Genomic DNA, 24,769 nt, shown 5'->3' on the forward strand with positions numbered 1-24,769 from the left:
TATTTCCAAAAAAAGTGAAACATTTTCACTGATCTGGTTTAAAGAACTGGCCTGGACTGCACAGAAGGCAGCGTTTTATTCAGATAGATGAGGGGGGGGGAAGGAGAAGGGCAGAAATTACCCACCGGGGGCAGGAGACACGCAGGAATCTGCAACCAACTTTTCTAGTTTGTGTTGAAGAAATTATAAAAGGGAAGAAACTTCAGAAAACTGACAGCGCAATCCACCGTGCTGCAGGGATCTTCTCTTGCATCACTCAGAAGGATGCCCTGCTAAGACATTAACATTGCGTCCCTGAAATCCATCAAGTTCGCATGCTGTAAGCAAAGATCCAACAAATTCAAGAGCAAAACTAGGATTTTTTTTTTGCTTTAAGTTTCAGTTGATGACAGTGGATCAGAGGAAAGAAATCCTTCAGGCAGCAGGAGAAGGAATTGCAATGGAAAAACCCCAGGCTTCCACCAGGCAGCCGCCGCCACCTAGTGGGTACCGCTCGTGGACAGACGGACACGCGCACCGAAATGAAGACAAGCATCTCGTTTTCAAGTTGATTTTTGTAAATGGAAAAAAATGTATAAAATCTATCCATACATTAACAGATACAGGAAATTACACAGTCCAGTTTACACCTAAAGGAACAGCAATCAGTCCATAATAAGAACAAGGAAAAGTTCCAATGCTGTAACTGGTCAGGAATCACTACAGGGCAGAAAATGGGCCAGGGTAGGGAGGGGGGGTTGTTGGCCTTTTTATTCTTAGGGGGGTGTGGGCATGTACGTATGTGTGCAGATAAAACTGGCTACCTTCCCTACTTCCAAAAGAATGAGACAATTTCAACAGACATGTATTAGGAATACTTTTGAAATGTATTTGACTCTAGCATTAACACTGAATATTCAAAGATTCATATTATTACAACAAAATGTTTGGATACTTTGGCCTCCAGGAAAGGCAATGGACAGCAGATATTATCCAAGAGAAATCCTGCACCCGTCTTAGAATTTATACCATTGATTGAGTTAAGGATTTTAAATTTTTATGATTTTTTGTCTATCCTGGAACACTTAAAATCTGTGTATCCTCGGCTCAGACACTCACAAAGCATGCAGAGACTGTTACTACTCAAGGAACATTTAGGAGGCTATGCAGAATGCACTGGTGGGCATTGGTCTCATTTTTAGTGAACTCATGTCTACCGTTGCATACAAGCCACGCTTGGCAGTAGCTTCCCCCTCACACCTCCATTTCCTGGAGGTCTCAGAAGACGAGGCTTGAATGAACGGGCATGGAAGTTCAGGTACCGTTTTAAGGAATAGAAGAAAATTGCTAGCAGGGGCCGGGTTGTGGGAACGCCTGCCCTGCTGTCGGTGTACCTGTGGGCAAACAGTGTCAGTCTAGGGCTCAGGAAAGATGCCTGATTGGATTTTAAAGAAACAGGTAGGCACCTTGAACCGTGAAGAGACAGACTTCCCGTGTTTTCCAGGTGTATTCAATATACACACACAAAGCAAGACAGTAAGCTGTGCTCATCCACCCAGAAGACTGCATCATTTTTCTGGACACATAGAATGGACAACCCCTTTTCAAAATAACAACAACAGTAATAATAATAATAATAATAATATTAAAGCAGAATTGCAGAGTCCAGACTGCTGGGTGGTCTGTGTTTAAAGAAACAAACACAGAAGAAAGAAAAAAAGCTAATGCTGTAAAGACAACTATTCCCTTTCCAAGCAAAGGCCACATAAAACTGTGTTGCTCAGTTTGGTTTTTACTTCATGCCACCTGTAAACACAAGACTGGATATTCAGTTTCTGGGAAGAAATTAAACCACTTTTACATCCAGAGTAAAAGAAAGGCCCTTCCTCTGCCTGGATCACAGATCATCCAGGAAAAAGTAGCTGGGGGAAAGCTTCCTTTTCACATTTGCTCATTTCATTAGAAAGGTCATATCTGAGCAAAAGAGCTTTCCATAAAAGCCCAAGACATTTCTTGATGTTATTTCTGCCCTCTGTCTCTAAAGCTTGCTACAGGAACTAACACTTTCCATTCCTCACCAACAGATACATCACCTTTTTGGCACCACGGGTGGAATTTCTTCCTAATGTATAACTTTGCGTTATATAAAAGTCGATTGTCTAATCATGCAAATCCAACAAAATCCCCAAAGTGCCAAAAGACAGCTTAACTCTTTGTAATCTACTACCTAGTTTGTACACTGCCATCAGAACCTCCCACAGACGACACTGTTCTCCTTACTTAGATCTGACAGTACATTTCATATATAGCATTTCAACCTGTTTCTGGGGGGAGAGAATCAAAATCTAAGCCCTGATTCCATTGATTTTATTTTTTTTTTCTTCTCAGAGCTCTGAAATGCATGGAAATTTCTTTGATTTGTTGAAGAGGTCTTCAATGAACAGCCTCATTAGAGAAAAACTTACTGATTCAATCAAATAGAAAATAAAGACAAAAACAGGTAGTGGTAGGTTTCTCAATCTTTGACCCTGTCCTTGGAGACGAGTTTCACTGCTACTGCATCTTCCCCAGCTGGATCTTCTTCCAGGCTTCTGATGCTGTGAAAATGCAGGAGTCAAGGATCCCAGCTACAGTAAACGTTCCCCCAATGATGGCACATATCTGAAACGCACAAAAGAGGAAATAAACATGAGTGAGGAGGCAAACATTTACGCAGCTTGAAGCTGAGAGGAAAGATATTGCCTACTGCTAGGGTATCTTCTGGAAGCATGGTAAGAACTGAGTAACAGCGCAGTAATTACAAGACAATCATTCAGGAAAATTGTTCTCTGTAGTGGAATAATTTAGTCTTATCCAGAATCATCACAGCTTGAGCCAGTCATAAAACCCAGCTCCTAGGAGTACAGCACAAACGCTGTTCTTTTCCAGGCTGAACTCCACCTAACAAAGCTTTCTAGAAGCTCTGTGTTGCTCACATCTTCCTACTGCTGTTTTCTATTATAAATATCACGGCCTTGTAGTCTTTTCCCTATTTCACAAGATACAGCATTTGCAAACAGGCAAAAGACACTTAAATAGCATGTTAAAGGATAGTGACTAACAGAAAAAAGTAGCTACCAGTGACACCTACAGCTAAGTCTGTCTAACACTTTCCATTACAAGGGCTGCTTACAAAAGCTCTGCCAACTTAACCGCTTGTGAGCCAAGGTTTTCCATACAAGAAGTCTCGGGTAGAATTACATAAACATACAATCATTTTCAAGAACAGATGTAGGGAAAAGTTTAATCTTCTGATAAGCGTAACAGCCTAAAGCGGTTCTCAAAGGTTAGAAAAACACAGCAGTATTCTGAAATGTCAAACTAAAGGCAACTTGGCATGGAGCACCCAAAATCAGGGGGCACCAGTTGCAGGCACTGCACCACATCGCTTCAACTCATTTATCTATGAAGTGGGGACAAGGCCAAAATTGCCTCCCAGGGAAACCACGAAGGAAAACGCCTTTGAAGTGTCCAATACCACGACAACAGCTGTCTCAGAGTCCTTGTGGAAGCACACAGCCTGAGGCTGGGTTAACACAGACCACCCGAGAGCAACACGGCGGTAGGCAGGCGAACACCGCACGATGGGAAGGAACGGTGCTCCCGGGGTGCCACCCCACCACACACCGAGCTGGGCTGGGTTCACATGGAAAGTGTGATGCACAGTAACGTAACCTAATGACATTTAACAGCTAAGTTCTAATTACACAGGACCTGGCATTTCCTAACGCCCGCATTTTTTGACTTTGTAACTGTGATGCTCTTTTAATTCGGGCTTTTGCATGTAATTCATTGGGTAGGATTAGGTGGCTCTGAGAAGGAGAGACAGTGGGTCAGCGAGGATGGGACACGACGCAGGGCTTATCTCCTGAGAAGGACCTGCCTAGGAAAAGAGGAGCTGGCTGTGAGCGAGAAAAGCAGGGCTTCAGGGAAATGCAATGCAACTAACGCAGAGGGGAAGCGGAGCCACACTGACCTACTGTGTCCCAAAAACCAATAAATCCCATGGGCAGAGTTACAGACAAAAGAGCAACGTAAGAGCAGCAGCATTGGGTTCGGCATGGAGTTCACAACGGCAACAGAACAAACAGGTCGTTAATGACGAGGGAAGGCAGAGAGAAATACATCACTTATTTAGACACATATTTATAACCAGGGTATTTGTGTGCAGTCAGCTCAGTGAGACGTGGAGAAGCAGCAGGGACAGCAAGGCAAGGTAAACATGGCTTTTTGAGGGACGGCTGGCATTCCAGAAGATAAGGGCTTCAGAAACCAGAGCAGCAGCCTGAGGCAAAGTTAGTGATTTTAGGGAACAAGGCCAGCTCCTGCCCTCTGTGTCCCCCAAATCCCCACAGCCTGACACAGGGTGATTTTTCAGGGAAAATGACAGCAATGGCGTTGGGTTAGTTCAGTTCAGAGCAGCTCAGCTGACGGGAGATTTTACTCTGCCAACAGCAAAACCGTCCAACACGAAGATTTTGCATCATATGGTAGGAAAATGTGACTTCAGTGCAGCAGCGCAAGGTGGGGGGGAAGAGAAAAAAATATATATTCATCTGCACTGCTCCGTGCTGCTGAGCGTTTATGACTCACACACACCTGGCACTCGCTTGGAGCCTGCCTCCAAGCACGCACACAGTGCCCTGCTTTGTTGCGACAAAAAAAGGCAGCGCCGGGGTTGGTCTCTAGGTCAGCACGGAAGCTGCACCACCACACTCCTGGATCATCGCTGCTCTCATACGTACGGAGCTCTGTTCCTTTGCAGCGCTGAAGGAAGGCAGGCATCGTGCCCTTATTCATATTTAATGGGGTTTTATGCTGCGAATGATTTGTGCTTGGCCCCAGGAGTTTGACTCAGGTCTAAGCATTAAAGGAGGAAGGAAAAGGAATACAGAAATGTAGTCATTACAGAAGTGAGAGACCATGCAACATGGGACGTACAAGAGGCTTTTAACAGCATACGATTATCGGATAGTTGCTGGGATGCAGGCTAAGTCTAAAGCAGAACACCAACAGATATGCAAGAGGCGAGGATGCAAGCAAGACGACAGAAAGGCAAAGGTCAGACGTGACTGTGGACCTCTGGCAGGTCTTAAATCTGGGGGTGATTTAAAGGACAAAGGAGACCAGTAGGAGCACCACACAATTCCTGATACAGTAAGCTGCAGAATTCCACCCAGAGGCTTCTGGCTGACCTGCAGCACATCTTGTAAAACTACACTATCTTGGCTCTACAAAAATCCATGGGACTGAGTCTGTGCTACCTGTTGGCAACAAGTCCCACAGCAGAAATAATTCTCCCTGAAACCCATATCTTCCCATTACTTCCAGCTTAATTCTTTTCACACCTAGCAGGCTGACTAGTCCTGTCATATCAGGAAAAAAAATAGACTGTTTTTTCTTTTCTTGGATTTTGAACGCTTCACCAGAAATTTGGCTTGTTTTCTGCCTGCTGTCCTCTTCCAGTCCCTAGACTGACCTTACGATAAAACGCTTCTGTCAGCTTGGCCACTTGCAAGAGAACTCATGAATTTTCAGCAGTGAAACTTTCCCCTCTGCACCACAACCTCAACCACAAGGCTATGAATGGCTTCTCTTTACTGGGATGTATCTTGATTTTACACTGTATGATTTAACGGGCAAAAACTACTGTGTGTAACACTGTGCTAGGTGTGTGGTTAACCCCAGGATCCATGGCAAATTCACAATGTGGCAACAGTGGCAGCACCAATTTACAAGCAATTCAAAACCCTCCTTAGTACTGAATTTTCTGAAGTGTGACACGTAAAGTAAAATCTACCATAAACCAATGCCTTTTGTCCTACCCAGGAGGCATCTCTAGCATGGTACAGAAAATTAGGATAATTCTGAGTACCACAAAAGCCAAGGAACAGGCATGAGTTTGAGTGCTGAAATACACAGTGCAGCGGTTCAGCTGGGAATACAGAGGGCCAGCGACCAATGCTAGGCATGTCACCCTTAGCAGCACTGAAATTTTTGGGAGGCAAGTGCAATACCAACAAAGAGCATCAGATAACCTTCCCAACAGCAGAATGAAATTCCTTGGGCTCTCTGCTGAGCAGCCAATACCCTTCTCACCTGATCACTCCACATGGGATCGTCTCTTTCCAGCGTATCTGTCCCTCCAATATCAACACTGCTTACCCTGACACACCATGCTACAACTCCAACCCTGCTGAAGTTTCTTTCAAACCCTAAAGATCCTCTCACCTCCCCGGCACACACTTATTTTGCTAGAAGTCACACGGGTGCCTTAGGAAGCAATCTGCTCGATAAAAGGTGTCACAACACCCACCCCAGAGCCCCTCTTGTCATTTTAAAATTAAGCAGCTGCTGCTCAGAAAAAGCTGACGCGTTTGCACAGCCCCATTCAGGAACGACTCCAGATGCCCCAGCACAATGGGCCAGATGCCTGGGCCAGGTAGGTGCAGCCTCAGTCCGGTGGTGATGATCATGAACCGGTCTCCAAAGCAACTGTGATGCAAAATGCCACGCAGGAAATACAGGATGGGGCTGGAGCAGCGGAAAGGACAACAGAGCAGACTGTGTCATCAAAACAGGGCAAAGAAACCTAGGACAAAAGGTGTGCTAATCCTCTGCAGCCCTGCTCCCCTCCAACCTTTCCGGTGACACCTGGAATGCTCTAACACCCAAGCCAAGTCAGAGCTGCCCTAGCGTAAAACTTTCCTAGCCTAAACGGATGCGAGAGCAGATCGTCTGCACTAGGGCCAGATGGGTCGTGCTGATAGCCACGGCACAGCACCTGTAACAGGATCAGCTGCCTTTCAGTCAGCCCCGTCTGAAAAGGGTCTGGAAAACCTGCGTCTGACACGCTGCGTAACAGCTCCTGCAGATGCCATTGCCACCCGCATGACTCCACAGGAAGGATGTTAAATTGGCACAGCCCCAAGTGAGCTGCTTCAGACTACAGCCAATTAAGACTGAAGTAGGCAAAAATCAATTCTAAATCTCTTCTTCAGCAATCTAGCAGCCAGAAAGCACCTAACTGTACAGACAGAATGGGGCAAAGCTCTAAGTGGGCGATCCCAAATCCAAAAGGTCATCATGGCAATCAGAAAGGAAAGCCTCTCCTCTGATCTCCTGGTGTGAGCTCTGAAGCACAGCATCACATTCAACAAAGATGCTATTTATATGCATACAGGGGCATATCAGCAGTAAATCAATACTAGCAACAGACTTGACAAAGAATAGTGCCAGCCATCAGTGATTTCTAAACATTGTTTCCTGTTAAAAACACCTCCACACTTCCACCCCCACCAAGAAGCTTAAGTAACCTACAAGAGCATAGTGCTAGGGAAAGAAATACATGTAGAGGCAGTGTGATATGTCAAGTAATAAAATACTGATGTTTGACCTTTTTTAGGATTATCTTTGGAAGCCAGACATACATGCTAAGACGAGAAGGTCTTAAACCATGACTTTTAGGTTTTGCTTCAAGCCCCTCTGTCTCGGTATGTGTGTATCCTGAAGATCACACACATCTCCGATGCTAAGTGAAAAGAATTTGGTGTTTATCAGAAACTGCAAAATCAAAATCCTTAAGTGCAACATAGCCACACTGTTTATGTTAACTTCCAATTAAAATATTCAAACAGTTTAAAAATCAAAATCCGAGGTCTTCATTCCAGACAATTTATCAACTACTTCACGTTGCATCATGCCTCACTGGCACAAAGGGACTGCGGTTTACATTTTAAGCCAACTCCCTCAAGACATTTTTTAAAGTTCTGGAAGATCTTGAAATAACTCTTAGCCTAACTAGCAGTTTGGACAGTACAGCTTTGTTACAGATGCTGAGATCAGTACTGCAGGATGCTATCTGGATAGATCAAAACACAGCTGGTCAGGAAAACACCTCTGGAATTTGATAATGCTGCTCTTCTCCACTTCTGCCCAGGAGCAGAATTGTGGAGCTAGCATACCCATTTAAACCAAGCAGCTATACTGAATAAAACTGCCTTGTCTTCTCTCCAAGTTAGACCTCATCATCAGAGAGGTCTTACTAAAGCCTGCTTTACTGCACGCCACATTAGTTTTAGTTCCAAGTTTCTGACATGCTGCAATCATGCTCATCCTGCCTAGATAGAGTTTGGCATTTCTGTAATAGGGTAATTTTCTTCCTTCTTGTGCCTAACTATTAAATCAAGTTGTCAGAGTATAGGACTTACCAGTTACCTCACTTACACTTCAGTACAAGAGTGGTGATGCACTGCTTTATTTCAATTATGTCATAACGCTCTGAAGCAGAAACTCAATTTTTTCTGGGAATGTAAGGCTCGGAAAAGAAATGGAAGGCAGGCAGGAAAAAGGAGAATCAGAGATTTAGAGTAACTCACCGATGTTATAAACCTGTACAAAGGCTGTCGCCTCTCTGTGTATTTCACTGTGATGGGGCTCAAATCGTAGCGAAACCAGATAGCTGGGATAATGCGGCCAGTGTGACTGTAGGCTACATACTCCTAGAAGAGAAAGTGGGGAAAAATGTCACAAAGTGTGAGCAGTCTCATTCCATGTACAGCATCTGCAATAAAACAGCACCTGTGGATCTGGTCCTTAACTGTCTGTTCTGTACTAATGATCAGACAAAGAAGTAAATAGCTAATGCTAGTATGATATTTCTTCCCCTATCCTTTTCAAAGAGGAAAATAATTTCTTCATAGTGTGATTATGATATAGATGGGCACAGAGTGATGATGTTATGCTCACCTTCATTCGAAGTTACAGAAATAAGCAGAAAGACGGTCACTGATTAGCCTAGCTTAGATCTGCTCTAGGAGTCTCTAAATGGTTGCAGATGAAGTTTTTGTACTGTCAACATGTAAATTATATGCTGGGACATTCATCAAACAAACAGAACTTAGTTTGCAAGAACCTGAAAATCCCTGCTTGCCTATGCACTCAGAATAGCAAGCGGCAATTCCTGTCTGTGAGGCCCCCTTCATGGGGACCAACAACGCGAATGCTTTGCTCACTACTCAGTATGAGCCATGTAGAGCCCTTAGAGCAGCTCTTTTAAAGACCCATTTAGTGGGTTTAAAAATCATGCTGAAAGCTGGAATGAAGCTGTATACAGAAAAATATTGGCAAAGATTACAAAAATATTTCAAGCTGGTTCAAGAGACCCATCTTTAGATTTCCATTGATAATCTCCTTTAATCCATTTAATTAAGAAGAGGCACAGTGCTATGGATCAGCCACAGGACAACGCCCTGGTAAGGCATAGTGCACAACGCCAATGTAGAACAGATACTAACATCAACTAAGTATCAAGTGTTACATCTTTCTGAGCTAATATTTTGTCTGTGCTCTCAGTGGAAACATCTATCAAGTTTCAAGCAGCAGGACACTGATCTCAACTGACAAGCGAAACCAAAGAAAAATCTGCTAGGAACTCAGGTCAGAGCCATCAGCATTTGCATGGCACACACCGCCTCTTTACCCAGCTGCTCTTCCCTTCTTTTATCCCTGTGACATGCCTGCCAACTCAGATGACCTTTTCAGTCTCAGTTCTCCATGCAGAGGCAAAGACAAGCTCGTATACTTTGGAAAGAGGAAGAAATGACAAGCAATATGACACCCATGAGCATGATACAAAAAAGACAACTACTTTTCCCTCTGAGATCAGAGGGAAACAATGAGCCAGCATCAATCTCTTACCAATCTCTTTCATTGGTCTCACATAACTCCCAAATTTTGCTCTATTTAGGTTGGGTTTTTCTGTTTGTTTGTTTATTTCCCCTCCATGAATGACAAGAAAAGTAAAATGGTGCTGAAATGTCAGGATATTTTCAGGACTCTTATTTGCAGACATTTTCTGCAGCATATGTTGAGAGTGACTACCTGGAGAAGTGAGGAAAAAGGATCTAGCAGCTAAAACTTTCCTCATCTCATCACACTATCCTACCTATGCCAGACTATTCCAATGGCTTCCAATTCCTTTTTCCCACTAATGAGAATGGCAGTCAAAGACTAAAAACAGTGATATGAAAATTTTTATTTTTAATGAGAAGAAAATGCAGAGGCAGTGCTGTTTCTCTGCTCTTCAGTTTTGACAGAACTGACTTCATTTCGTCCTTCCTCTCCTGTTTTCTCCACCAGCAATTCTACCTTAATGAGTCAGTCTTGGCTGAACTTGCAACCATGTTCACAGAAGTGTCAAAAGCTCCTGCTGTCTGTTTTCCAAATTACTTTCAGAGCTTGTGTCACAAGAGTCTTATCAGAACAGCAGTGGTGACATAAAGCAGAAAGAAGACATTGTTATCTGAATAGAGAGAGACATCCAAATCATTGGGACAAGCAAACCCCAAAATCACTAGACAGAAACACTAATCTGAGAACTAGCCCATGAAAGTGCGTGTTTGAATCTCAGTTATGACACAGTAGCAGTCATTAGCTATTAGAAACAGATTCTGGACTTTCACTTAGCACCTGGGTGGCAAATTATTTTAAACTGAATGAGGAATTTTACCTTAATAATTAAATATATTTTTTAAAGAAGAAAGTTCAATAAATGTTATTATTAAAATGTAAATATCTACACATTTATTGTAAATTCATTCAAGAATTATAAAGTTACAGTAACTATCATAATCCAGTATAATAAAGTAGATAACGTGAACTAGTCGAGCTTTGCATATTTGCTGCTGTAGATTCAATGGCTGAGTATCAGAAATCGACATTTGTAAAATGCTGAAAATTCTGGTACAATTCTTTTCTGCTAATTCAGAGGGTGTTATCTCCTTCATTTCAGTTTATTTAGCTACTTTTATACTGGCTGTTTTCTGAGTTAATAAAAAAAATACCAGAATTGAAAAATTAAAGAAAGCCCAAGAATTCCTGTCTCTCCTTTGGACACACACTTAAAATGCAATGTAATAGGAGAGATCTACTACTTATAAAATCCTGAAGAACAAAAAAATAAGAAATTAGTCTCCTCCCTGGTCAGCTCAACTAACTGACTGAATTTCATAAGCTAACTAGTAAACCAGAACCAGGAGCAACAAAAGCCCTACTCTGAAGAGCTTCAGTTCCTCCTTCTCCCAGCAGAGGCTACTGCTCACCTACAAACAAATGTACATGGCTGTAGAGCAGAGGAGCAAGAGGGACGAGGAATGATGACTGAAGATCCTCCATGCATCCACTGGGCTGCAATGAGGAGCTTCTCTGAGAACTACCTGCTGCTTCTTTACCTTATTTGCTACAGTATATTGGTACGAGTATCGCTGCTTGCCGCTCATGTCTTCATACACCGTTGGGACTATCTTCAGTATGTAATCATGAGAGGCTAGAGCTGCAGTCAGAAAAGGAAAGGAAAGTATAAATTAGCATTCAGAGAACAGAATCACAGCCTGCGTAACATTTCAAAGTAAATATGGGAAATCAACTAAAACAAGTATGATTACAGAAAAGGTATCTCCTTCCTCATTACCTTCCAAGTTTGGATCACTTGAAACTTCCTAGCTGTTTGCAGTTAAAAATGATTAACACCATGAAAAGCTGTCCTGGTTAAATCAAGAAGTAGCTAAGGTTAGAGCTCAGATGCTTTTGACAGAAAGTGCTGAGGCACAACCTGTGTGCCTATTTCTTTTGTGCACCCATCTCTACTCCTTTCTCTTCTTCCTTCTCCTACAGCTGCTTAACAGTTACTCGTTTTACATTATTTTAATGGCTTGGGCCATTTTTTGTGTCTTTTGTAACAGTTATAACATATAATTTAAATTGTTTTTATTCAAGATCCTTTGGTCAAATGTAACACAAAGGCATTTGACTCTTGGAGGAAAAAAAAGAGCTATCTTCATGAGTGGCCATAGAAATTTTGTTCCAAGAAATGGGCAAAACTGATACCCTACAGGAACATAAAGAATTGAATGAGAAAAACTAAGCTGAATTGTAGCGTACGTTAGAAATTTATTTCTGTGGTGTTGGTAATGAAGAAGGGCAATGAAAAACAACTTATCCTTCCATCCACTGGGTAGAACTTACGGTGTTAACTTGCAATACAACAAGGAAAAGCCTTAGTGGTGATGGCAGCAGCAAAGGGGAGCTACAGGAGTATAATGTGGATAAAAAAATCATGATCTAATTCTACAGCAGATGGTCATACAGCAGAGGGCAATGTCCAGAGTGCAGAAGGACTGCAAAGGACCTTTTGGATGACAAGTTATCTACAGTACTGGTGAAAATGGAAATGTCTGTCAGAAATGTCTGGATCATTTTGGTTAAAGCAGCAAATTAAAGACTTCTGGATACACCAGTGTTGCATGAATGGCCCTGTTTTCCCTCCTGCAAAGAGTGGCTAAGACCTGTAATCACCAAGAATACATACGGTTTGAGCTGAGTTTGTCTGCTCCCTCCAAGGCATTGAATGCTCCATGAATGTTCTGGACCTGGAAAGCACAAGGACAGATGAAAAAGCTATGCTCTAACTTGTTACTCTTGACCTTTGCTTCCCTATCCTACCCTGTAACAAGATCAGCCTGATTCAACCTCTCTAAAAACAAAGCCCCAACCCAGTACAAGATGACTTGAAATATCTCTCAGTGACCATCAGCACAAGGGTTGGTTCCAAGGAAAAAAGTTGATTTCACAATGTCTTACAAGATGAAACTCCAAAGCCACTCCAAAGGTAAAGGAATTGCAGTTGGAAGAGGCCAATTGTGAAATAGCATAGTGAGATATTTCTTAAGAGCTTTGCATAGCTAACTGAAATTCACCTATCAGGCTGAAGGGAAATAAATGGAAGTCAGATTCAGGATAAACTCCGGAGTCCTCCTGCAAAGGTACCTTATGTCAGAGCAGCTGGGTTTGTACGGTTTTAATTCATTAGCCCAGCCCTCACACCATGCACACTATGCCCTTGGAGCTGGGAAGGACACATGCCAGCACTGCCATCCATTCAGCTTTTCCTACAGCTGGTCCCAGGCACGCAAGTATCGCTTTGCCCAGAATAACAGGATTTCCACCCCATACCTTCCACATACTATGATCATCTGGAATCTAACGTCCACCACCAGAATAATCAATTTGTGAACTCTAGACAAGGGAAACCCCACAGAACAGTTGTAGAATCGATGTTGCATCATTCACATAATGTACAGTAAGCTATACAGAAGGAACAAATAACTGCAACCCAGAAATTCCTGACCTTTACTCAGACAGCAGGGAAGAGAAGTTAGGAAGAAGTATTTGGTCATGTGTGAGTTTTACCTCACTAGCAGGACAACATAAAAGAATTTCCTTCCCAGACCCTCACAGTCAGCATGTGGATCAATTTTTCTGATACTAATGGCTGTTTCCCTGTTCTGAATGCTACAGAGTAGATGATGATTTGGAGGAAGAAGCAACTGCACTAGTTTCTCTACTCAGAAAGGAAACTAAAGACACAAAATCATCAGCAAATTCAACTAGCAAGGTGCTGGTAACAAACATGGAGTGAAAGGAACAGCAGAACCTCCTACGGTGCTTTTCACTCTGCTGGGATTCCAAATATTTTACACAACAGCAACTATTTCTGAACTACACCTGCACCTACACGTTCTTTCTTATTTATTATACATGGACAATGTCTAAAAAAGCTTTCAAAGACAGAGAAGCCACCAGCTTGGGCTATGGCATTGTGTACCATGCCCAATGCTGCTGAGAAGTAAGCTGCTTACTGTATACCCGGGCCAGAGATTTTAAGGTCCATTTAAACCACTCTAACAGAAATATTTAAGTCGCTATTCAGCAAACAACTGCATCTATCCTGTGAAGTACCTGTATGTTTGGACTTATGTTCTTGTCCTTGGTTCCCCAGCTTCCACACTGTCTGATCTGCTGTTTCTCTAAAGGAGTTTGCAGAGCTTCAAAGTACAGCACTTCCACACAAAGTCACCAGACATCTCCACAAGCTCCTGTTTCTGTGTCATCAGGCCCTTTGCTGCGCTTGCTTCTCCTGCCTTCGCAGCATGGATGGCACCTGTAACTCCCAGCCTGATGTTTTACCGTGATTTCCCTTATGGAATATTCTGGACTCCCAGTGCTGTACTTGCTGTCCGTAGACTGCTAATTAATCTCTGCTCTGCAAAGTGCACAGGTGTGTTCCTTGGGGGAACATACTTGTTTGTACCTTGTTAAATACCTGGAGGGACTTCAAGAAGCAATAAGATTTTGGCCACAGTAACAGAATTGTTTTGCAACAGAGAATTTAAGCAAGCCTGTTTAGCCGGACATTCTCAGGACTACACTGCAGTGCACTAAGGCCAAACCTCGTGCTTGGAGCAGTGGTACTGAAAGCAAAGGGGGCTATTCAGTTGTTTGTTAGTGCCAACACTTGATCCTCACCCAAGATGGACCTCCAGAAAAAAAGATGCTTGCCAGGGCTCTGAGCACCCCAGGCTTTAGCCTCTATAAGTGCATTCAAAGACATACATATAACTTGACTAATCAGGCAAAGTCCAACAGCAAGTTAAAATAACTTCCAACCTTGTGACTACCATGGGAAGACAACACCTCTTGTGAAAACTACTATTTTTCAACACAAAGGTCCGGAACCCAACACAATTTTACAATTTACAACATATAATCTCCTACTTTCCACATCTGTTTCTTTACTTGATTACCCATCATGCAACAAGCTAAACAGTTTGCTTTTTGGTATTGTTTGCATTAGAAAAAAATCAACAAGAAGCCTGCCACTATTGTACATGAACTAACATAGAAGAACCGATGCTCATTCAATGCCAGATAAGATTTAAATCTCTGTTTCAAACAGATATTTTATTTTTTTTCTGGAGAATGCAGCATGTACCTTAGTGACAGAGCTGGCAACAACCTACAAAGAACTAAGGCCCAGAACATGACACATGTGAATCAGACAAGCTCCTCAGCCCCCTTTAAGTACTTCGAGTGTATATTATATCAAAGCAGGTGGAAGACAAACCAAAAAAAAATATTTAAAGATGCATCTACATAGCTTTAAAGCTCTCCATACTTGCTGGCTCTCCACACTGCTTGCTGAGTCTTGATAGCACCTGTTTGGTGAACACAGACTTCTTTAATTTGTGCTGTTAAACTCATGTTTGCCTACAGGATCGGCAGCACCTACATGCTCCATTCTTGTGTATGGGGATGATGAGTAGTTATTTTGAGCTTTGAAAAGACTAATCGGAACTTGTCCAAATCATGAGCCAACTGCAGATCTGCTAAACAGGTTTCTCACCACCAGCACAGAAGACACTCACTCCTTTGCCCCCAACTGCCCAGGCTTCTCGTCTCATTGATGCTGATTCACATCAATAAGAATTGATGCTACATCATGAATTCAGCTACGCTGCTCAAAGACTCCATGATAAAACAATGGGAACACTACCTTATAGCACCGATTTCCCACGCAAACTGCAGAACTCCCTATTAGCACTTACCTAATATTTTTCATAATCTCAGTGTGCTTTACAGACATTAAGCCAAGCTTATTTATATGCTAATATTGCAGCGTTCCCACACAAGATATTTCCTAAAAGAAGCCGGGAGCAGAGTCAGAAGACTACAAAGCAACGCTTAGACTTGTTAGCATGAAAAAGGGTTTTGGAAGTGGGTGTACAAGAAGCAGACTAATGAGACGTCTGTGCTGAGGAAAGAAGATTACAGAGAGACTACAGGTAAGCAATGTTTAGGGTGAGTCGCAAACTGGGTGTGCACATATATAACTCCCACCTATGATGCTAGCTCCTTGGAAGTAGGCTAGAGAAGCACTGTAATCTGTCCTTGAGAAATCAGGAATTATTACATAACTTGCAACACCTGGTGAAACTCTATCCACAGGGCAAGTGCACGCGTTCAGCTTCTTCCCAGCAGGGAACTGGCAATTCTAAGTCTAACTTGTGTTTCACAGAACAAATTTGACTAATAGGTGTCTGCTATAGAAGTCTGGTGATGTGAATTAAAAAGAACTTGCTTGGTGCCACAGTAAATACAGAAGAGAGCACACATCTTCCCTCAGTATACTTGCTCACTGCTCCTCTGCAAAGAGGGTCAAGACATGCTTGCTAAATTAATACTAAAAACAGTACTGCATGGTATTTTACAGAAATGCTCCCAGCAGGAACACAGCCCCAGTTTTCAAAAGGCACCTTCAGTTTCAGATGAAAATATCTACAACTGAAAACTCTGAGACTGAACATTGCTCTTTCCTGAAGTGGTGGCATGCAAACACTTGTGAACTGTTCTGGACCGAGTGTGTATTGCATGGATCCATGGGATGTGCTTGCTTATTACCCAGGCAGTTCATTCTTTTGTTCCCCCCACACTGTACACGTCCCCTCCATAAAACCGAACAGTTCAATACCCAACTTACTCTGTTTGCATTCAGTCCCCTAGAGAAAGGAAATTTTCAGGGAAGCAAACTCACTTGTAACTTGTCCCCAAATGAGAGCTTGTGGATGATGTGAGTCATGTCAGGATTCTGAGGCTGCGCACTGGCACTGTGCGTCGACACATGAAAGTTACCAGGGACCTAAAATTAGTCAAGACAAGGAAGACAGGATTTCACATTTTATCCCTCAAGGCATTGCTAGGCTCTGTGATATGAAGCTGAAATGCCTGGATCCATTCAGCCTGGCAGGCTGTATCTACTTTGCAGCGGACAACTTCTGGCACGTCAGAGAAAGGCTCTGAAATATCTTTCTGCACATGATCAGCACCACAATGTTTTATACAGAGCAGAGATCTGTTACATCTCAGGAATCAGGCATCTTCTCATTGCTACTGCTGCTGACTAGGAGGTGATGAGTAGATCGCTCCCAACTTTAGGGATTCCTAACACTTAAGGCTATGTTTTTCTTTCCCATTAAAATAAGATTCACGTCTCTGACAGGCAACAAACAATTGCTTAACATTTTACTCCCACATCTCACATTTGTAAATGGGCCCACTGTCGCAGAACAACCTAAGAAAGCTGTGCATACTTTCTTACTGTAGTACCGGTCATGGAAAAAATCATATTTGAGAAGATTGGTAGTTTTCTTCTGATATAAAACTCGTTCTTACCCACAAGAACTTTGGGGCACCCTATATAAATTGTGCCAGGTCTTCAGCTTACAGCCCTGGCAAGTAGCTGGCTTCTAGACACTGGTTCTACCAATACAGAATTTGCTATATATAGTTTTTTTTTAATTGAGGGAAATACAAAGCTCTGAAAAACACAGATTTCACCTAAGGTCTCCGTTTCAATACAGGAAACGAGCACGGGTGTCATTCTGACTGGATCACTCTAGCATGCACAAACTTTTCAGGTCACTAGACCCACACTATGAAGTCTTTCAGCAACTTCAGCTAAATCACTGTTAGAGAGCATGCAAGAAATTTTTCCTAGGGAGAAAAGGCTGGGAAATTCAATGGGTTTCATTTGCAAACCCTTTGGCAAAGCTGGGAATCAATCTGACAGTGCCTCAGACAACAGCAGGATGACAGCTATACAGCAAGGGCCCGCTGTGCTTACTGCAGAGACTTCACCATCAGGGCCAAGGGAGGCCACATGCTGGTTACATGTGCTTTCAGGAAAGCTAAACTAAATGACTTGAGGAACACCAGTGCACTCCTGAGAACACTTTCAGGCGTGGACATAAGCTGTGTCATCCACAGGCTTGGTAAACAGGGTGGCAGAGTCTGCAGTAAGAATTACACACAATCATCTCACTGTTACCTTGTCCTTCCCCTCCAGGTTTGATGCCCTGCCATGTACTGCCATGTGTCCTGGCTCTAATCAAGCCACCAGCTGCTCCTATAACTAACTTACATAAGCTCTTTAAAAAGAGGAGTGTCTTTGTTATGCATGCGTATGGCCCCACAGAATAATGCCCAACTGCAACACTCGGTCACGTTTCAAAGCAGGTCTGTGTCCCACTCTAGATACCAGCTCACACAGAAACCCCTAAAACCTCTGCTAAGGGTCTGAAGACTTTCCCCTCAGACACGAGAGCCTCAGGTTTTCAGAGACAGGAGCCCTGGGTGAGGCCCCCTCCCTCTAGTCCCAGGCACTACGTGGGACAAGGTGATTAGTGGCTTTGCACAAACGAAGCAGAGAAGGGTGCTCCTCAAGCCCTCATACAGCAACTCCCTGTTGACTTGCTTTGCTGCGCAGAAATCACAACATACACTGCACAAATCCCAAAGTGTTTTAGCTCTGTGCTTCTGGGATTAACAGAACAAGAACTACCTTTCAAGAAACCCTTTCCCAGTTTTGTGGACTACCAGCTGCCAGCAGTTTTGGTGGCTTAGAGGTCAGGAAAGAAACGTCTTTTTTTTTTCTTTTTTTTAAGTCCCTAATCCTTTCCATGCCACAGAATCAGTAAGAGGTTCTGCCTGTTATTTTTAGATGCGATTTAACATGACCTGGGAGGAGAAGGAAGTAGGATTTTGTAGCCTGTGGTACATGAGGAGGCGTGAATAAAGGGTGTGCCCTTCTTAAGACATCAGTGGGCCCCACCACTGCCTCCCCCACCCCATCTAGTCATCTCTAGCATTACATAGCAAGATTATTCAATTCTGAACACACCCAGCCCAGAGAGGAGCCTCCTCCAGGCCTGGATTTTCATTCTTTGAGGCAGAAGCAAAGCATTCCTACAAAGCATGCGCACAGGCCTCATGCATGTATTCCAAACATCTCAGCACGGAGCCGTTTCTGTTATGTTGGCATCCTCTAGCAGGAACATTCCTGTCATTCTGCAGCTCTAGGAACAAAAGAGCACTAGGATAAAGACACTGCCAAAGACCTCTGCATAGTGAGTCACATTTTGGAGGTGCAAAAAATCGTGACGAGTCAACACAGAAGCCATTCGGCATTCGCAGGGAGTTCATACATCCCCTAGACACCAGGCTGCTGCACTGAAAGAGAGCACTGGCCGCAACACAGAGCCACTCTGCTGTTAAGGAATGCTATCTGGATTACCTGCTTTGGAGAGTAAGTCTGATCTAACATGTCCTCTGTGGCTCTAACTACACAGCCTCCTCTCCCCATATTGTTCTGCAGCACCAAGAGCATCAACCTCACCTACTGATTAGGGGCATGAACGTAATCCCTGCAGGAGAGACACGAACACAGATTTTCACGAGCTTTTTACAAATAGATCTTCCTAGCATTTCCCCAGCCAGCCCAAACTCACCCATTGTCACATACTCACCTTGTTGATGCTGAAATGTCCCTCAAACCTGCAGCCATCCCCATTATTGAGAGGTATCCTCATCGAGTTGTCAATATGACCCACTTCATGCCTTCCCATTTCATCCTGGATGTCTAGTCCAACTACTGCATGGGTGGGAGGGGAGGAAACAAAAATCAAAATCTAAGAAATAACAGAAAAGGTTGCATAGGAAAAGCGTGCACTGCTCTTACCGGGAAAAATTACAGATCTTTTTACTTGACACATGACTAAACTGTGCATCATCTGTCAAATACTGCTATACCAGAATGAAGTTTGTAACCACACTCTTCAGACTGCTTATTTGACATAAATATATCTCCTATGACCTGCCAGGCAACTTCAATCTCAATTACAGAATCAGAAAAACTTCAGGTAGAAAAGGCAGGTGATCTGTGAAAAGGTAATAAATGGCTGGTGCGCTCAGAGTTACAAATGAAACTTGGGAGGTTTCTGGCTTCCAGACACTAAAAGGTCACTATAAAAAAGGAAACAAGACTTAGAAAGAAGCCAGCAAGGGGGATCAGCCACTGACATGGGCTGCAGAGAGCACAGGGTCCAAGAAAACAGGTGGCCTGGCCTGGAACACAAAGCTGTTGAATATTGGCAAAGGCTGCAGTGACTTGATCTCCATCCACCCTATTACAGAAGAAGGGTCACTGTACTAACTCAAGCCTAGTCCAAGTAGTACTTAAAATACAACAAAAAATGTGTAATTGAAAGAGGGTACTCACATTCACAATTCAGGTTTGGTAAACTGATGTTCAGAGTCACTTCTATTTTGCCTCCACTGTCTTTGTCTGGGTCATCCACGTACAGCTCATTAACTCTAGAGGACAGAAGACACAGGTGGGTTCAATCACAGCTACTTTTCACAGAAGGGAAAAAAAAATTAAACTCAACAACCAGCTTTGCATGGAAAGGGAAAAAGGACATTCTGAGGCACAGGATTTGACTGCATGACAGCCTGAATTACAAGACAGAGCAGGAAGAGCCCTCCATAACTGCACGGGGACAAATCCCTTTAATTTTCCTTATCGCTTGACAAATGCAGCATATGGCGGCTTTAGGCAACTACTCCCTTGTCCCAACAGAAAAACTGCTCTGATGTACGCTTCCTTCCTGCCCCTTCCCTAACCTGGGCTTCCATGACTGACACAAAACAAGAACCTAATGCTGAAGAGATGGCAGGAGGTCTGATAGCCCTCTGCACACCTGGGACGTTACTCCTTTTAAGAAAGAAGGAAGCATGCGCTTTTCCACTTATTTCATAAGTAGTTTTAGAGAAAGGCTGCTCTCAACTACCACACAGGAAAGCTTATTTGTGTAACTAATTGCCATTTGTTATTGCCACCCAGGTGACACAGCAGTGGCAGGAGAAGGCAGCACGGCAGGCCAGTGGGCATGAGAGTCCCTCTGTGTCATGAACCATGCCAGGCAAGAAAGCTGCCTGCGTTCCTTCCTTTTTCTTCACTTCCCATCACTGGTACTCCATTTTTGCATGCCAAGGTCTCCTCTTACACTTTTCCCCTTGTACCTCTCTCCTTAATGTTTCATTTCAATCTGTGAGCCATAATCAAAAGGAATGACTGAAATTGAGGAGAAAAGGATTCAAGCCAGGAAACAGATGGAAGGAAACATCCTGGGCAGCAGGATCTAACACACTACGCAACAGTCTCCCAACAAGTAATGATGTGCCAGCACTGTGGGTGCTATGAAACAGATTTCACAGAAGACAAAATAGAGATACAGTAAAAAAGAATACAAGAGTATAAATATTTATTGTTGGCACATGCAATCCATCTGAGATAAAATATAAACCAAAAGAACCAACACAAGCACAAACAAATGAGCTAAAATGTCCTTGAAACCCAATCCAGCAAAACACACCACACTGACCCAAGAAGATGCCGAGGGTACCTAACAGCTCTTTCTCTCTCAAGTCCGACACTGTTCAGCTTCATCATGTGAGAAGATTTGACAATTTATCTTCCAGCAGGACAGATAATAAAGCTACTGGAACTTACGTTTAGGCAAGGTGCATAAAATAAACTACCTTCGCTACGAAGCGCTCTGTTTTATTTTTATTTAATGCTCAAAGTGCACGAAACCCTTTGACAAGCCCTTGCCAAAGAATACATATGCTAATAGACAAAGCAGACTAAGGGCAGCTAACAAGACAGAATCAAAGTGATTTTGTTCAGGTGATACATCTCTGGTCCATAATGAACTGTTTGCCCTGTGGATTCAGAAGAAACAAGTCTTCAGACTGAGAAACACACAGCTGCCAATTTTTTCTGAGGTAATTACTCACGGGTCAGTGGGGTTTACAGACACTCATTTAAAACCAGCACAGCATTTGTCTTCAGCTTCGCAGCCCTACCTTTCTCTGTTTTTAATTGGCTTGACAAGTTGCTTGCAATCATTACTCAACGTATTTTTCAAGTGATTAACAAAAATGACACAGAGGGAGAGGCAAGATTGCTCATCAGCGACCTAGTTAGAGGCTTCTTGGCTGAGCCTTCTCCTTCCAGGTGGAATGCACTAAATCTACGTGTTCATTACTGGCAGATTGGGTAGTGATCAGGATTAAGTCATATGTCCAAATACGGCGGTGAGGAGCACTCCAGCCAGGAGAGGCGTTAGTTCCCCCAAGCAATGCACCTTTCTGCATTCTCCCATCCAGATCCCAGTCACCAGCCGGCCTCTTTCGTAACCACACCTGGCTTCTCCCCAGCTCTCTGCTGTCCAAGATGGGTCTGTGCCCAGCCAGCATCGCAGGCAACCCGATGTCAGTGGCAAAAAGGAGCATCCACACCAGGGCCAGCAGAGAAGCACGTGAGGTTTGGCACCTGAGCTGATAAATCCCAGATCCTTGGAGAAAAATCCTAGGAAGGTCAATGTTTGTAGTTGCTGATTTCCAATTCTGAGCAAGCTAGAAGATGTGCAGCCAGGTGTGCTGCGTGAAGCAACGCCTGTAGGCCTTTCAGTGATACGTGAGCAAGAAGCGGTTGCTGGTAGAAGTCAATGGATACACTGCCCACACAGGGCCTTTACGTGTAAAAGAAGCTTTTACATTTGAAGGCAAAGCAGTGAGGTCACCTGGTTGCAGACTGGATCACTGAGGCAAAGAGAAATAGGTCAGCCTGCCCACGTCACGCCGCCCATCAGTCGCAGAGATAAAGGGAACCGGCGTCCCGTCCTAGCTCCGGTCACTGGACCGATGGCTCCCAGCCTGTCTCTTGGGCAAGGCTCACGGCCACTTCCTCCTCCTCCTCTTCACCTGGTAGTCCCCTGCTCCTCCTATCCATGAGGAATTTCACAGCCCTGTCTATCACCGTGTAGACATCTGGCAGCTTGTAACAATCTCCTCGCTTCCCCTCCCTCGGGCCTGCAGCGCTGCCTCTGGTGGGGCACCCTGCCTGCTGGATGCTGCTGCCTCCTCCCAGCTCGTTAGGAGGGCCTGTGCTAATAAACCCAGCAAGGTTTCTTAGCAGGGGCTCCAAACTGCACCCCTCACACTGATCTGCTGTTACTGAGGTGCATCTCACCAAGGAGAACCTTGGGCACGGTGAGAACATACCACAGGCCAAGCTTTCCAGGGCAAACCTCTTTCAACAAACTGGAAATCTCACTCTCAAAACACTTTCTGGAAATCTCACATGTAAAGCAGACTTCCAGGGTCAAGGCTGCTCCTTCCAGACCTCCCCCAAAAATCTGGATGGAGTTAGCAGAGAACTGGCACTCACATCTCAGCTGCCATCCTCCTCCTCCTCAAGGCAAAAAAAAACAAAAACAAATTGCACACAGCCTTATTTCATTGGACAGCTCTGGGATGTTGGGGAAGGCAGTATTTGCCACCTCTAGCAACTCCCCCTGAAGGGATAACGTCTCCAGAAGAAGAAAAGTTGGCTGTAATTTATACCTGTCTCTTCTGGAATGTAATATGTCCCAGGATCAGAGCAACTGTGCCTAACAGTGAATAGGGGACGGTCAGAAGGGAAATAAAATCTGAGGTCGGGCAGGATGCCGTAAACACAGCTGCTTCTATAGCTCTTTAGAGAGGCAGCATACAGGGCTGTATTGTGACTCCAGAGGTGGCACATACCTCCTCCAAAGACCCCAAGCAAGTAGGAATTGGTGTTTTCCTGGCTGATGTTAAGGTCTGTTTGAATAAAAGTGGTATAATAAAGGAGAGGCGAGATGCAGAGCTATGAAAGTATAACGAGGGCAATAGCAAATGTAGGAGGTTTACCTCTCCCTCCCCAGGGCCTCCCATCACTGCTTCAAGGAAATAGAGGAAAGTTTCTCTGCGCAGCAGGGGCTATGAGCTACACAGAAAGAATCTGCTTCACTTCTAGAAAGAGCCACTTTGAAATACTTTGCATTCCTAAGCAATGCTGCTGGTGATAGATGTTCATCCCGTTTGCTTATAAATTTGTAGCATTACACAGAAACAGTCATCTAGGATTGCAGATTGTGCAAGCGGCACAAGAGACAGAATGAAAGGGGGGAAGAGCAGCAAGAGGGCTCAGCATTTCTGTAAGATTTTATCCAAAGACGGCCAGACTTGTTCTCCAAGCTCTGGCACTTAGATTTATGATACAACAGCTTTGTTTCCCCAGAAACAAAACTTCCCCAATAACTTACTTCTATCCAGCAACCCTGGCTACCCTCATTAGACACTTGAGCACTTCCACAGCTGAAGAGCCTGCGGCCCTTTGAAGACAAGAGGAGACACGAGGAGACACAAGGCATCAGCCTTTCAGGGCTTCATGCTCTGCCTTGGGTGCTCTCTAAGGACATCGTCCTTGTCCTCTGTCGTCCTTGGCTTAGCATTTGCTTCAAATAGCAACTTTTTTTTCCCTCCCTCTTTCAGAGAGGAAAAAACAAGCACTCTCCTCCCCAGTTATCTCCCATACAGACAAAAAATACAACCACTTACTCCAGCAAGCTGCATTTTACCTTCTCCTCTAAATCCCAGGAGGCATTCCCCACACTCCAGCCCAAAGCTTCTCTCAAAAGACTTTCTTAGGCAAACTCTCCAAGCCCTCTTGCTATTTCATCTCATCATCACAGCCGTCCTAAGCCTAGAGTCCTGAGCTATCTCCTTCTCGTTTGTGCCAAACAAGAGATGACCCAACACAGGACAAACAAACCATCGTGTTCTCAATTTGTGGGAAGAAAAAATAAGCAAATCTGCAAATTCTCTGCTGTGTAATAAATTGTGTACATCTATTGCTCTGCCATTAGTAAGCTTCCTTCTTACGCTCTGAATCTCAATCGATTTGTCATTTAGAAGGTCTTCGTCCCACATTAGGTCTTTGCTCAGTGTGTTTTCTGTGCTTCACAGTGTCCTACAAAGGAAGGAATTACAGTTCTCCAGGAGGCAGGAAGAAGAAGGGTTCAAAAGACGTCAATGTAGATTTGAATCAGAAATTGCAAATGACATCACGACAGCACCTTCCGCTTCCTGCTAACCCATACACGTACATTAGGACAAATGGCATAACGACACTTCACAAATATATAGC

General features: G+C 43.8%; 1 protein-coding gene across 2 annotated transcripts in view; it reads right to left on the reverse strand.

The window, feature by feature from the left end:
* Nucleotides 1–536: 536 nt before the first annotated feature.
* Nucleotides 537–24,769, reverse strand: part of ERGIC1 (endoplasmic reticulum-golgi intermediate compartment 1) — a 58,787-nt gene continuing 34,554 nt past the window's right edge. For both annotated transcript variants that reach the window (XM_027468291.3, XM_072023338.1), the window contains exons 4-10: nt 19,970–20,064; nt 19,218–19,342; nt 16,448–16,552; nt 12,386–12,446; nt 11,250–11,350; nt 8,397–8,519; nt 537–2,640 (exon numbers count right to left, since the gene is read on the reverse strand). In XM_027468291.3, the coding sequence (XP_027324092.1) occupies nt 2,533–2,640; nt 8,397–8,519; nt 11,250–11,350; nt 12,386–12,446; nt 16,448–16,552; nt 19,218–19,342; nt 19,970–20,064 (718 nt within the window). In that variant the 3' untranslated portion in view covers nt 537–2,532. The remainder of the gene's footprint in view (nt 2,641–8,396; nt 8,520–11,249; nt 11,351–12,385; nt 12,447–16,447; nt 16,553–19,217; nt 19,343–19,969; nt 20,065–24,769) is intronic.

Source organism: Anas platyrhynchos, chromosome 14, assembly GCF_047663525.1.
Source record: "Anas platyrhynchos isolate ZD024472 breed Pekin duck chromosome 14, IASCAAS_PekinDuck_T2T, whole genome shotgun sequence".
Lineage (NCBI taxonomy): Eukaryota > Metazoa > Chordata > Aves > Anseriformes > Anatidae > Anas > Anas platyrhynchos.